Genomic DNA, 13,908 nt, shown 5'->3' on the forward strand with positions numbered 1-13,908 from the left:
AACTGAAGCAGGCTCTGTGCTGACAGCAGAGAGACTGATACGGATCTCAAACTCATGAACTGTGAGATCATGACCTGAGCCGGAGTCAGATGCTTAATTGAGTGAGCTACCCAGGTGCTCAATAATTGTGTACTTATTTTATTGAATCCCTACTTTATTGCAGATAATGTGATAGGTGGTTTATTTTATTTTTTATTTATTTTTTGTGTTTTAAGGAGAATGAATGAGCAGGGGAGGGGCAAAGGTAGAGGGATAAAGAGAATTTTAAGCAGTCCTCGTGCCCAGCACAGAACCTGACATGGGGTTTGAGCTCAGTGAAATCATGGCCTGAAATCAGGAGTCAGACACTTAACTGAGCCACCCAGATGCTCTAGTGCTGTATTTTAAATTTTATTTTTATTTGTTACACATGACCATAATTTTAAAACGTCAAGGCTTATGACAACAAAATAGGCTTCAGCCCATTCCTCCCATTTGTGATTCCCATGCCCTGAGACGGCTGCTTTCAACTTTCAGCTTTTTTTCTGGTGTTTACCTCCATGTTTCTGTAACATACTTGACACTATTAAGCTCTTGATTTTTACAAAAGAATGATTATTAATGTCATGCATGGGAAGATTTAGCTTATAGCCTCTGTTCCACATATACTTCCCCTTCTTCATTCACCCATTATAGTTTTGTTATAATCCTAGATTACATCAGTATTCTACATCTACATTGTGATTATAAATAGTATTCACAGCTGAGCTATAGCATATGCTATGATTATATAATGTACCTTTTTATATTCTTTGGAGTTAATAAGTTTTGAAAATTTACTTTTTTTCTATGTACCTATCGCTGATTCATACCCAGAGTATTCAAACATGTGAGACAATTCTGTTCATTTTTATTAGAGATATCCTTCCTGGAATCCTCTGCTTCCACTCCAGGCTGCCCTGGCTGCCTTCTAGGTTTGCTGTTTAGCTGTTGCTCTGGGATTTCTTTTTCCAGAAAAAAATCCCTTTAGGGTAATCCTGTTGGGGATTCCTTTTACATCCTGTGTTGAGCCTCCCTTTTCCTGGATCCCTTTTCTCCCTTTTTCTTCGTTTATTCTCTTTTTTATGAAACATAGAACTCTATCTTCCTGAGGAGGAGAGGAGTACCTGGGAGGCAGAGTTTTTGAGACCTTGTATGTCTGAAAATGTCTTTATTCAACCCCTAATACTTGCCTGTTTGACTATATGTAGAATGTCAGCCTACATATCATTTCCCCAGATTTTAAGGCTTTGCTTCATTGTCCTTGCTTAAAACCTAATGACATTCTGCACTTGATCTTAGTGAAAAGGCAGAGAAGTGATTCTAATGACATTCTGATTCATGTATTATCCTTGTAACTTTCTCTCCCTTTTACTTTCCCGTCATTTTAATGGAGCTTCGGGAATGAGCAGAGGTAAACATGAGATTTCAAAAGACTGTTTCGTCAGTATTTCTCTGCATGGCATTTTACATATGAGGTGTGTATTTCACTTTTCTTAAGAAGATCTTGGAAATTATCACAGAGCTAGTATATAATAGCAGGGTTTCAAGTCTAGGTTTGTCGGACTCCAAAGGCTGCTTTTTCATTGTGCCTTACTCCCTGAGATGATGCTTTTAGTCTAGGATTATTTGATTAACCCTAGAGCGAACAGCAAAAGAAAATTTTGGTGGTTTCTTTAAAGAATTTTGAAGGCTTGAATTTTTTAAAAATTCATTTGCATTTTAATGCTGTCCCCATAGTTGTAGTAAATTTTAAAATGCACCATGTTTCTGCATACCTCTAATAATGGTGCACTATACCCTGGTGTGAGAAGCAGGAATTCTAGGCTAATCTTTTTAGAGGCAGCCCAGAGGTGCTACTCATAGATCCGGCAAATTAATGTCACAGCTGGGCTAGAACTGTAGTATACTGATGACTTTCCCCCCCTACTGATTACCTTTCCTGCAATATTTTATTATTTCATATGTACAGAGGAATTAAAATAATTGTACAAACAGCTGGAAACCTAACACTTAGACTCTACAACTCTGAATTCTTCCATCCACCAATCCCGGATCGTACCTTTTAAGTACTTTCTACTAGACTCTGCTTCCAGGATCATATTCCCCATTTATTTGAGTCGTTAATCCAGAGAAGGGGAAACACCAGTAGCCATTTGAGACCTGTTATATGCTTATTAGGACATAACTGAGGAAATAGAAGATAGCATTTATGTCCTGAAGGAATTCACCACCTCATTGGGAAGGATGGTATGTAACAAACAACTTGTGATCACATAAACTAGAATAGTAGTACAAGAATGTGCTTCCTAATTTAATACAGAATTCTGAATTATTGATAAAATATTGTAAAGTTTTAGCATTCATGTCACAGATTCAGTTTTAATCTCCCGATGATAGATGTATATGCCTGTATAGAGAAATTGTGATCTTTGTGTCATCAACTAAGTCTCTTAAGCTCAGTATTTCCTGCTTCCCTTGTTTTTTTTTTATGTCCAAAACTTCCCTCTAACATATGATAAAAAGTCAAAAGGGCTATACAATGAGAAGACCTCTTCCTACCTCAGTCCCCCAGCCACCAGTTACCCTCTTTAGAAATAGTCACCATCAGGGACACTCAGTCGGTTGAGCATCTGACTTCAGCTCAGGTCAGATCTCACCATTTGTGAGTCTGAGACCCACACTGGGCTCTGCTGACAGCTCAGAGCCTGGAGCCTGCTTCAGATTCTGTGTCTCCTGCTCTCTCAGCCCCTCCCCAACTTCTCTCTCTCTCTCTCTCAAAATTAAATAATAAAACAAAACAAAACAAAACAAAAAGAAATAGCCACTATCAGACTGGTTTCATTCAGTCTAGAGCTCCTAATATATATAAAAAGCTTATATTGATATACATATAAATTAGAATTTATATGGTAGCCTACTAAACACTGCTTTGAACATGTTCTGATTAGTGTCTTTACTAACTCTTGAGTACTTTCACTCTGGACTCCTTGGGACCAGTGTGCATTGTTTTTTATTTCCCCCACATACTGGCTGTATTCCTATATTCCTATTCACATCAAAAACACTTGTTTTCCACTTGTAAAAGGGAGATCTTGGGACAAAAATGTACTCACCACATTTATCATCAGTAACTCTTTTTATTTTAACTTAAAAAATTTGTTTACTATAGATTCAAAGAAACATTTAAGTATATAAGAAAATTTACGTATTTTTTCACATAAAATAACTTCAAAGGGCAGAAAGGTGTAATTTCAAGCTGCTTTCTTCAAAAATACAGATAAGATCATAATGGCTGGTTTGAGCAGTTTTGTTTTTTAGTGTTAAATTTTAGAGTTGAGTGATACGGATTTCAGAGCTGAAATAAACACCGTGTCATTTCCATGATGGATGATTCCCCATAGAGTATATTCATCCACTGGGAGAAGATTGGGGGACTTGATTTGGGAAGCAGAATGATGGTCAGTCAAGGGAGATCAATTTCAGTTAGTGAAAGTACTTGGATAATTTTTGCTCATATCATCCCTGTCCTTTTTGTTTGTTTTATTTTCCCCATGACACATCAGGGATCCTGTACTTGAAGTTATCTATTGCTTTCATGGATTTTTATGTACTTACTATTTACCTTAGCCTCTCTACTTTTTATTTTCTTTTTACCTTGTCTAAGCCCTGAGAAGAAATAATCTTTCATACACACCTTGTGCTGTTTTTCCCAAAATTATTCTTTGGGGTTATTGCAATAAAATTATATTTTTATGTAAAAAAAGTTTTTTTTAATGTTTATTTATCTTAGAGTATGAACAGGGGAGAAGCAGGGAGGGAGACATAGAACCTGAAACAGTCTCCAGGCTCTGGGCTGTCAGCACAGACCCGGATGCTGGGCCTGAACTCACAAACCACAAGATCATGACCTGAGCTGAAGTCAGACCCTCAACCGACAGAGCCAGCCAGATGCCCCTACCATCAGTAGTAACTCTTAAAAAGTTCCACCTAGAATCTAGAGGACAAGAGCTGCCTTAAGTCATTCTAGAAGCTATGTTGGGTGGACAGAATTACTAGGAAGAGAGCTCTGCATTCAAATGCATCAAAAGCAGTCTGCATTTGAAAGAGCAATGCACCCCCTGGCTGACCTAGCAAGTGAATGAACACTCCAACTGCAGCCTCAATTATATGTACAAATTCCTACCAAAGACAGCATGATAGGTTTTTAACTGACTCAAGCCCATATTCATTTTTATTTTGCTTCACTGTGTCACACACTGATTCCAAATAAAAGCAAGCAATTCTCTGATTTATAATTAAGTCACCCATTAAATCTTAACTTCTTGGACCTCAGAGTTACTGGATCTTGTTCATCTTCCTTGAATCCCTTAAATCAAAAGTGAAAGAAATGGTAAGTTCAACTTTTTATTAACAATCTTGGAACAAATACATTAACAATTCCTTAGAGTTATAACCATTTTACAGTTTTCAAAGAACTTTCACATACACCAATTAAACCCTCACAACATCCCTGTGAGGTAGGGAGGGTTGGTGTTCTCCTATTACAGGAATAATAATCGCTATTATCCTACTTCAGTATATTAGCCTAGAGAACTAGGCTCAGAGGTGAAGTCACATAGTTGGTAAATGATGGGAGCCAGGACTAGACCTAGGCCTTTGGACATGTTACCTCCCTGAGAACATTCAAGTAATGATATCCTGTGCTATATAGTGAACATTTTCCTCCTATGATGATCAGATCTGTTTTGATATCACCTTCTTCCCAATATCTAAAAACACTCAGACTATGATGAGACATGTCTTTCTCTGTTACCGGATTATTTCTCTTCAATGTATCAAACACCATCCTAACATGAAACTTTTCTTGTGTTTGAAATTTTGAGGATCCTTGGCTACAAGTTCTAAATTATGATACAATATGAAAATTTATTTCAGAAAATTCTGCAAAAGCATTCCGATGTTGAATACATCAAACTTAAAAACAAGCCTATTTAATATTTTTGAAAGCTTTGCAATCTTTCCCACTAAGAAGTTTAAATGTGCATAAATGGAAAATAGAGAAAGGTGTTTAGCAACATTACAACATTCATGGGAAATCTACTGGTACACCTAACTGCAAGTCCCTTTACACTGATTTGTTTTTGTTGTTGGCCTTCTAGAGGAAGGAAAAATCATTAGAGAATTTTCAGGTTTTATTCCATCTCATGTGATATCCTCAGCAACAACCTAGAAAAATGAATTATACCGATAGAAGGGTTCAAGCAGTAGTGATCATAGGATACATGATGTGATAAAAGGAAGAAAACACTTGCTCTTCAGTGGTGTTTGCCTGCATCCAGTGTAAATATACTTCTCAAGGCAGATTTTAAAGCTATAGCATCTTCTATGTTAAATTTAGAAATGTGAAATATGATGGAGTTATCAACTTGGAATATAAGATCAAAACTGACCCCAAAACTACCTTGAGTAAAGCTCAAGGAGCATAAAAGGCAAGGGATAAAACTCAACTGTTCTGGTATGGAGAGAAAAACAGCAAAGCAAACCTTTGGGCTAAAGTGAACAACAGAATATCGGGCATGTAAAAGCAGGTTTTAAAAATACGGGGCGCCTGGGTGGCTCAGTCAGTTAAGTGGCTGACTTTGGCTTAGGTCATGATCTCGTGGTTCGTTGAGTTCGAGCCCCATGTCGGGCTCTGGGCTGACAGCTCTGAGCCTGGAGCCTGAATTCTGAAGCCTGCTTCGGATTCTGTGTCTACCTCTCTCTGCCCTCCCCTGCTCATGCTCTGTCTCTCTGTCTCTCAAAAATAAATAAATGTTAAAAATTTTTAAAAATTAAATAAAAAATAAAAATGGGAAAATGACACTGAACTGTAGTATCAGGAATTACACTTTTTAAATTCCAGTTTTGGCCTTCTAAGAGCACTGGGAGAAACTTAAGCCTATAGAGAAGAGGTGGTACAGAAAATGGGATCCAGAAATGTGGTTGAGGTGGGAGGTTAGAGAACCAAGAAACAAATACATTCAAAATGGATTTAGAATCCCTTTAAACCCATCTTTTCCAAAAAATACTTCCTAAACTTAGAGACTTGGTCAAGAAAAGCTGGTAAAAACCAAAGTTGTGACAGTTTTACCTTGAAAAGAAAGTAGTATTTAAATGTTGATTAGATATGATGTTGTTAAAGATTAGTCTACTGATCAGGCTGTAGAAACTAAAACTTAAGTGCTGCTGCTAGTGATACATGGTAGAAAACTGCCTCAAAATCGAAATCTGTCATGATAGAATTTAACATTAATGAAACTATTAAGAAACAAATACTTTTTTACTTGAAGCCTAATGAAAAAACACTGGTGTGCTTATTTAAGAAATCTAACAGTTTAAGCTAATGTGAAAAATACTGCAGCTACATTTAAGTTTTCTAAGATAAAACTTGAGAAGATAAAGAATATTCTAGTTCAGTGGGCTCCAAACCAACTACATGTTTGAAATGCATCTTGATTGTATTCCTTACATAGTATCATTGTCATCATCTTCTTCATGTTTTCTCTTCAATGGGTTTGATTCATTGGCCGTGTTCTGTGATGAAACCATGTTGGTGGTAATAAGAATATTTTTGGGCCCAATTATTGAAGGATTAATCAGAACATTTTGAACTGCAGTCGTTGCAGGAACTATAAACAGGAAAAAACACCTTCAAACTGAATTACGCCAAATCAGAAACATGGTAAAAACTATTCAACAAAGCTAAATTATAATTCTAACAATAATTTTAATAGTATGAACTACAACTACATCCTAGAAGAAACTAGGTTATTTATACTGCATTAGGAGTTGAATAAATTTTTAATAAAGTATTTAAACTAGTATTCAGTACAACATTAAAGTTCTGTGTTTTTTCTTTAACTTAACTACCTAAGATTTTAGTTAATACTTAGCCATGGGAAGCAGTACACTGGATTCACCACGGAACATACTAAAGGCACATGTTCAAGGTCAGGAATCACCTTCCCCTTATAAGCCAGTGTTTTATATAAGTAGTTTACTATGTACATTTAGGTTTCAGACGATATTCAATTGAGATACATGCAGTAATTATGACAGAATTCTACTTATATATTATTCCAACTTAATACGTATCCTTCCATAACATCAGTAAAAGTACAATTTTTATTTGATGTACACTAAGTTATTTTTTGTGAGCTTTAACCCTAAGTGCTTCTCCCTGAAGGTGGGTGGATCCTAACTTATTTTAGTTGTGTTCTTTGAGAATCTGATGATCATGCTGAATACTCTCTGTTTCCAAAACATTACATATTTGTAAAATTTCATACAATTTTAGTGGGCTCATAGACCCTTCTGAGGAATACTAATTTGCAGCATTGCTGCCACTTTCCTGGCATATTAAAACAACTTAACTCTTCCTATAGGAATACAAACTATTCTCTAATCACAAATTATTCACAAATTTTAGGATTCAGAAAAATATTTTAAAAGATCCACTTTCAATGCCACCCTCCCCATCATGTTACCTGGTTTGACAGGTGTGGACTGAGAAGGTGGAATCTGCACTGTAAATCTTTGGCTTGTCACTGACACTGGAGGTGCAACTTTACTTGGGACAGATGCTGTTTGTGGGGTTGCTGTAGTTGTAATGAACAGACCATGTTAGTTAGCTGGCTTCATTACACAGGTTCATATTCTGCACTTCTTAGCGTGTCAGAAACTACCTTTAAAGCACAGGGAACTAATGAATGGTGAGAAAAAAAAACCATCAGAAATAAGCAAGGTATAAACTTGATGGTTTAGATGCTAAGACTACACAACAGTATAGTAGTAAAGAATGTAGGCTATGGAGTCTACCTACTTGAATTTGAATCCAGGCTTTATCACCTACTAGATGAGTGTCTTTAGGCAAGTTATTTAATCTTTTAGTACTTTAGTTCTCTCACCTGTCAAATGGGGGTAACAGTACACTTAACAAAGATTCTTGTGGAAATTAAAATAATCTATGTATAGCTCTTCAAAGAGCACCTGGCACTGAATTTTAGCTAGATGAGTTGTGACACTGAGTGTCCAAATAAACTAGCAGAATAAAGACCCGAGTTTTCTATTTATTTAGGTGGCACTTTTCATCTGTCACTTACTGAGAATTAGATGATGTCTACTACGCCCGTAAAGCTAGATCAACATGCATCTAACAAAAGCCTATCAAATATACCTCCTAGGGTTCCCAGGTGGGCACAAAAGTCATATTCCTCTTCTATGTCTAGGTACTTTTTTAAGCAGAAAGGGATCTTGGAGATAACCTAGTCTAAATTCCCTGCATCTTAATTCTACCAGTTATTCCAAGGTACAACTCAAATACCACCCAAATTTATAAAATTTCCTTAATTTGCTTAGAAGTCAATGCCTGCCTCTGAAATTGCCTTGTCACAGGAGCCTTTATTAGTATCTTCTCTTGTTCACTAAATTACAAGCTTGGCTAACACTTTTTTTTTTTATCCTTATTAACATGCAGCCTTTATGCCTTACTCCTAATAGGCACTCAACAAATTTTTCTTAATGAATGAATTTTGCAAGACTCAAAGACACATGCTGACAGCACAGCTCTCTTACAAAACACATTTATAGAAACATGTCTTCCTAGTTTTTCCTCTGGGGATGCAGACTTACCATATATCCCTTTCCCGAGGAGCCAGCAGTCTAGCCAGGGAAGAGTTGCTGGGAAAAACTACAACTATCATCATCTCCAGGAAAAAAGGAGAAGAAAGCCTAAATGGGGGAAGAAAGTTCAAAGGTACCCAGGAATCTGGCTCAAATGCTTTCTCTCGATCAGTTCAAAGATTTGGTGAAGCTTAATGAAACTGTTTTGTCAAGAAAATTCAAGATAGGTAGATGTTTTCTTGGCCATTGCCATAACGATTTAACATTTAAGTAAGGTATTTAGGTTTTAAAATTGAACAGAGGAGATGCTGAATAGGTCTTGAATACTTTACAGAATTAATTTTTTAAACAAATTTTTAAAATATTTTATTTATTTTTGATACAGAGACAGAGCAGGAGAGGGGGAGGGGCAGAGAGAGGAGACACAGAACCGGAAGCAGGCTCCGGGCTCTGAGCTAGCTGTCAGCACAGAGCCTAATGCGGGGCTCGAACCCATGAACGTGAGATCTGACCTGAGCTGAAGTCAGAGGCTTAACCGACTGAGCCACCCCGGCACCCCCAGAATTAAATTTTTTTAAAGTTCAAAACTTTAAAAAACTTTTAGCAGCTCCCTCATTCTAGTTTTTAAAAATCTCTAAAGCATGTATTATAAATGTCTAAAATTCACAACTGATATGTAAAATCAGTTAGCTTGCCAACATGTGCAATGGATTACCACAGCCTAGAGGTTTTTTAAAAATTGGTATTGACTAAATATGAATCCACAGGTAAACAGTATATGACCCAAATGTTAAATTATATATGCGAATTTCTGCCCACAAATGTCACATGCAGGCAACTGGACGTGTACAACTAATACTTTACCCGGTTGGTTTTAAAATATTTAAATGAGACTATGAAGAGATTGTCTACACACTGCAAAAATCAAATGCTGCTTATATTAGAGCTGTATGACATCTATAGGACCCAAGTTATAAACCATACGAGCCAAGAAATCAGTACTTGTCAAAGAGGATTATTTCTGAAAATACCTTGATTATCAAAGAAATCCAGCGGGAATGTAGGACCAAAAGAATATCAGGAACACTAAATCCATTTATGTTTCCCTTATTACCTAAGCAAGAACATTAAAAAGAAATCTAATGGGTTTCTAAATACCATTCTTCACTAAAAGGAAGTAGGGCTCTTTGGAGAAATGGCTGGTTGTAGAACTAGGGTAAGGCAAAATCTAAGATGAGCTTAGGTCATCTTGTGCCAGGAAGCAAGAAATGCTCAAAGAATGATGGACACCTGTCACAAAGGACACAGTAGACACAGAAGGGACAACACAGGACAATCAGTACTGCTTCTGAAAAGATTAGTATGAAAAACAATGAGTTTTTCTTTGATATGCTTTTTGTACATTTTAAACTTCTTTGAGTTGCATTCTCTTGCCAGTTTACTCTGAAATTTCTTTAATTTCTGAAAATAAGTAGCCTACTGCCATGAGTATGTCTGGCAACTTGATTTGTATAGAAGGCAGAAAGAACACAGCTTACACCGTTTTGGGATCCCAGTTTATTCCAACAACACTGGGTAATGTCTAATTCAATACTCATTTGGGATTAGATATTCCTTGTGGCTTTCTCATTTTGAAATCTGATAGGATATATGTTAATAGTTTTACTAGAGGATAAGTAAATGTGTCAATGGCAACACATATTTGGGAATTTCTGACTCAGCTTTTGACTTGATTACAGTTCAAAATTAAGTGCCAAGGAACTTCTTTACCAGCCAGAAAAACCATTTCCCTCTCTCACTTACCTATAGTAGGGGTGGGAGGTCTGCTACTAACAGCACCAACACTTAACCGTGGAACTAGTCTTCCTTGGTTAGGTCCCTAGGGGATTTCAAAAACAAATTAATTTTAATGTTGTTTAGATCTGACCCCTAAACTTACCAGAAATGAAATCAGGATTGCTGATGTGAATTATTAATGAGTAAACCCATGGCAAGAATCTTGTTTTTGTTCCAACAGTGTTCTAAATCCAACATGAAACTAGTTTTCACAAACATATATATAATATAAACATATTATATATGTATATTGACAGATATAAAACATACATAGAACATTATATATAGTATTTAGGTTTAAGATAGTGTCTTACTTGGGGATAAGAGTTAACATCCTTATGACTTTTAATCTTAGCTAGTCAGTATCTCAACCTAAAAAGAAAGAAACTCTTATAGAAGAATTTCAGACAACAAAGGCAGCTAGCTGAATGTGGGGAGAACTTTCTCAGTGGTGAGAGACTTAGGTCATATTTCAGAAAGTAAGTCCAATTCCTGATGGTATATCATTTACTCTGTTATCAGGTGTCACAAAAAACTGGTAAACAGTGGAAATATTTGGAGGCATGAGACCTGGGAATCAGTCCCAGCTTTACTACTAACTCCATAGATAAACTGAGGCTCAGTTTCCTGATGTGAAAATTAAGTGTTGGGTTAGATGAACATTAAAGTTTCTTTTAGCTCTAAAAGTTTTGTATTTTAATGTAGTAGCTGATTGCAGACATGGTACTTTCAAGGCTATAAATTTTAAAAATCCTAGTAAATTATCTTGGTCTTTATTCTACTAATCTATCTACAGGACCGTGCTTTTTACAAATTCCCCTAACACATCTCATCTTTTTAAAAAACTAAGTTAACTAAAAATTCTTACCTTTTTAATTAAGGACTTCAGCCTGTAGTTTGGAGCTGTTAAGCAGTATCTGTCAGGTGGCAGTCTGGGTCCTGCATATGGCTTAATCAGTGGTAAAGGCGTTTGATTTTTCTGCCTTGCAATATCCAGTAAAAACTAAAAAAAAATTCTTATTAGAACCACAATTTAACAAATTTTTAAGTATAATGAACTTCACATAAGTTTGCTCACATCTCTCGGAGGAGGAGAAGTAAAAGATTGATCAGCTCGACACTGAATTGCCAGTCTCACATCATCTGCATCAACATTAGGTTTCTTAGCATGGCTTGAATAAATTTTTGCATCATCCAGAATTGTAGTCACATATCCTTTAAGAACAAAACATTATTTTCTTAAACCTATGAAAACAGCTTAACGTCTGGTTCTATGAATATGGTAGTTTCTACTAGTAGAAAGTTTATGAATTTTAGTTCATAATATCTAATTGATCTATATAATTAAAAAAATATTGTTTATTTATTTTGAGAGAGCGCGCGTGAGCAGGGGAGGGCATCGAGAGGGAGAGAGAATCCTAAGCAGGCTCTGTGCTGTCACAGCAGAGCCCAACACGTGGCTCCATCTCAAACTAGGAGGGAGATCATGACCTGAACTGAGGTCAAGAGTCAGAAGCTTGGGGCGCCTGGGTGGCTCAGTCGGTTAAGCCTCCGACTTCGGCTCAGGTCAGATCTCACGTTCGTGGGTTCGAGCCCCGCGTCAGGCTCTGTGCTGACAGCTGGCTCAGAGCCTGGAGCCTGCTTCCGGTTCTGTGTCTCCTTCTCTCTCTGCCCCTCCCCCTCTCATGCTCTGTCTCTCTCTGTATCAAAAATAAATAAAAAACATTAAAAAAAAAGTCAGAAGCTTAATGAGTGAATCACCCAGGCTCCCCTCTATACGATCGATTTTAAACAGATATCACAGTTTAAATAAATACCTCTGTCCCCTAGCCCAAGCTCCTATATACTGCTTTAGGTCAAATTCTTTGAGATTTATTAACTATTAGAGCAATTTAGCTGAAAATGTTCTTACAATAAAACAATCTTTTCAGATTCATAAGTTAGGCAAATTTTTGGCGTTTTGTTAACTTACGGAAAGCGAATTCCAACATTTGATTTATAACCCTTGGTTCATACTCCGTAATTCCCATATCCTTCAGGATTTGTGCCATCACCTGTGGATTCGAATAAAAACTCCAGCTGTATAATCTAGGTACTAGAAACCAAGACTGGACTGAAGGCAGTGGTTATATTTATGATACTAGATTCCCCTTTCTCTGGGTTCCAAACTTGTATTCCTATGCTTTTCCTCTACAGTGTGTGTCAGAATCACACTCAAACCCGTCGCTACCGCTGCTGAAAACATTTTTATTTTGGGGGTGGGGTGGGGGCGGCGGCAAAGAGAGAAGAAAAAGGCCCCCGTTGCCTTTCCCGCCCGGAAAGGCAGGGGTGGCTACAGCTGGTTGTCATTTTCCTATGCGGCGATGGGGGAAGCTAGCATCAGAACCCCGGACGCGAGTCTCAGCCGGCCAACCGGGCGGGACCACAAAGCGCCTGGGGCCCAAGGCCCAGGAGACAAAGCCGGGTGGCTGGACTGCGCACTCCTGCGGGCCGGAATCCTCCCTCTAGCGGGGCCGCGGGGGTTGCGGGAGAAGCGCCCCAGAGTCCAGGGCACCCCTTATCCCACTCCTGGCTGCCCTGGCTGGGATGAAGCTATCACGCGAACCCAGCCTGAGGACCTCCGCCAGGTCCTGCCTCCCAAGACGCTGGCCGCGCAGAGCTTCACGCCCCGCCTCTCATCCTTCGCACTTACCAAGGCATCTCTCGGAGCGTTCTTGGGAGGCGCCATCTTGCTCGACTCCATGTTATCCTGCCACTCGTCATCCGGGGAGAGAGGGCTGCTCGCAGGCTCCTCGCTCAGGCTCCACCCCTGCGGGGTGCGGAAGGCGGGGTTACAACGCCAGGCCCGCGGGCGGCTGCTTTTACCCGGCTACTCAACCAGGTGGAGGCTGCAGGCAGCAGGGTTAGCAGAGTCGGCGGGCCCCGGGGGATTTGCAGAGCCCAGTAAGCCTTCCCCGGAGACCCCTTGGCCAACGTTTGGAAGAGCCGAGGAGCTCGTCTTTCTAGAGCTGTTCTTCGGTAAAATGTACCAAACGGGTAACCCTTGGCTTTGCTAGGACCCCCTAGGACCCCCTCTTCACACTTTCCCTGCTGCCACTCTGGCCCTTGCATCACCCTGTAATGCCTGCACAAGTCCTGCCTCCATGTGCCCTTGTGATAGTGTTGCCTGTGTAAGGTACACCCAGTTAGATTTTTCAGATACGTTTTCAGCCAAAGTATATCCCAAACACTACACAGGCTATACTTATAAATAAAATTATTTGTGGTTGATCTAACATTTAAGTTTAGCTCGGCTTCTGTATTTTCATTTGTTAAATCTGGCAACAGCAGGCCTTTGGTCAACTCTCGTCACACTCAACGTCCTGTCTTCATCACCCATTTAATACTGAT

At 38.5% G+C, this 13,908-nt stretch overlaps 1 protein-coding gene across 2 annotated transcripts; it reads right to left on the reverse strand.

The window, feature by feature from the left end:
• Nucleotides 1-4,218: 4,218 nt before the first annotated feature.
• Nucleotides 4,219-13,310, reverse strand: TAF9B (TATA-box binding protein associated factor 9b). 2 transcript variants are annotated; one of them, XM_029930573.1, is made up of 8 exons: nt 13,211-13,310; nt 12,491-12,572; nt 11,597-11,733; nt 11,387-11,521; nt 10,486-10,561; nt 7,548-7,658; nt 6,530-6,689; nt 4,219-4,387 (listed from the first exon to the last, which is right to left on the reverse strand). In XM_029930573.1, the coding sequence occupies exons 1-8, from the start codon at nt 13,259-13,261 to the stop codon at nt 4,357-4,359; spliced, it is 783 nt and encodes a 260-aa protein (XP_029786433.1). In that variant the 5' UTR covers nt 13,262-13,310; the 3' UTR covers nt 4,219-4,356. The 2 variants fall into 2 exon arrangements, with proteins under 2 accessions (XP_029786433.1, XP_029786434.1); XM_029930574.1 differs by lacking the exon at nt 7,548-7,658.
• Nucleotides 13,311-13,908: the final 598 nt, after the last annotated feature.

Source organism: Suricata suricatta, chromosome X, assembly GCF_006229205.1.
Source record: "Suricata suricatta isolate VVHF042 chromosome X, meerkat_22Aug2017_6uvM2_HiC, whole genome shotgun sequence".
Lineage (NCBI taxonomy): Eukaryota > Metazoa > Chordata > Mammalia > Carnivora > Herpestidae > Suricata > Suricata suricatta.

Bases quoted from the DNA above. Each gene is read 5' to 3' on its own strand.
- TAF9B (XM_029930573.1), bottom strand. From the start codon at position 13,261: ATGGAGTCGAGCAAGATGGCGCCTCCCAAGAACGCTCCGAGAGATGCC. The intron at 7,659-10,485 runs GTAAGTGAGAGA...TTACAACTACAG, and splicing joins ACCTCCCACCCCTACTATAG to CAACCCCACAAACAGCATCT. The intron at 6,690-7,547 runs GTAACATGATGG...TCCTGTTTATAG, and splicing joins GTCCACACCTGTCAAACCAG to TTCCTGCAACGACTGCAGTT.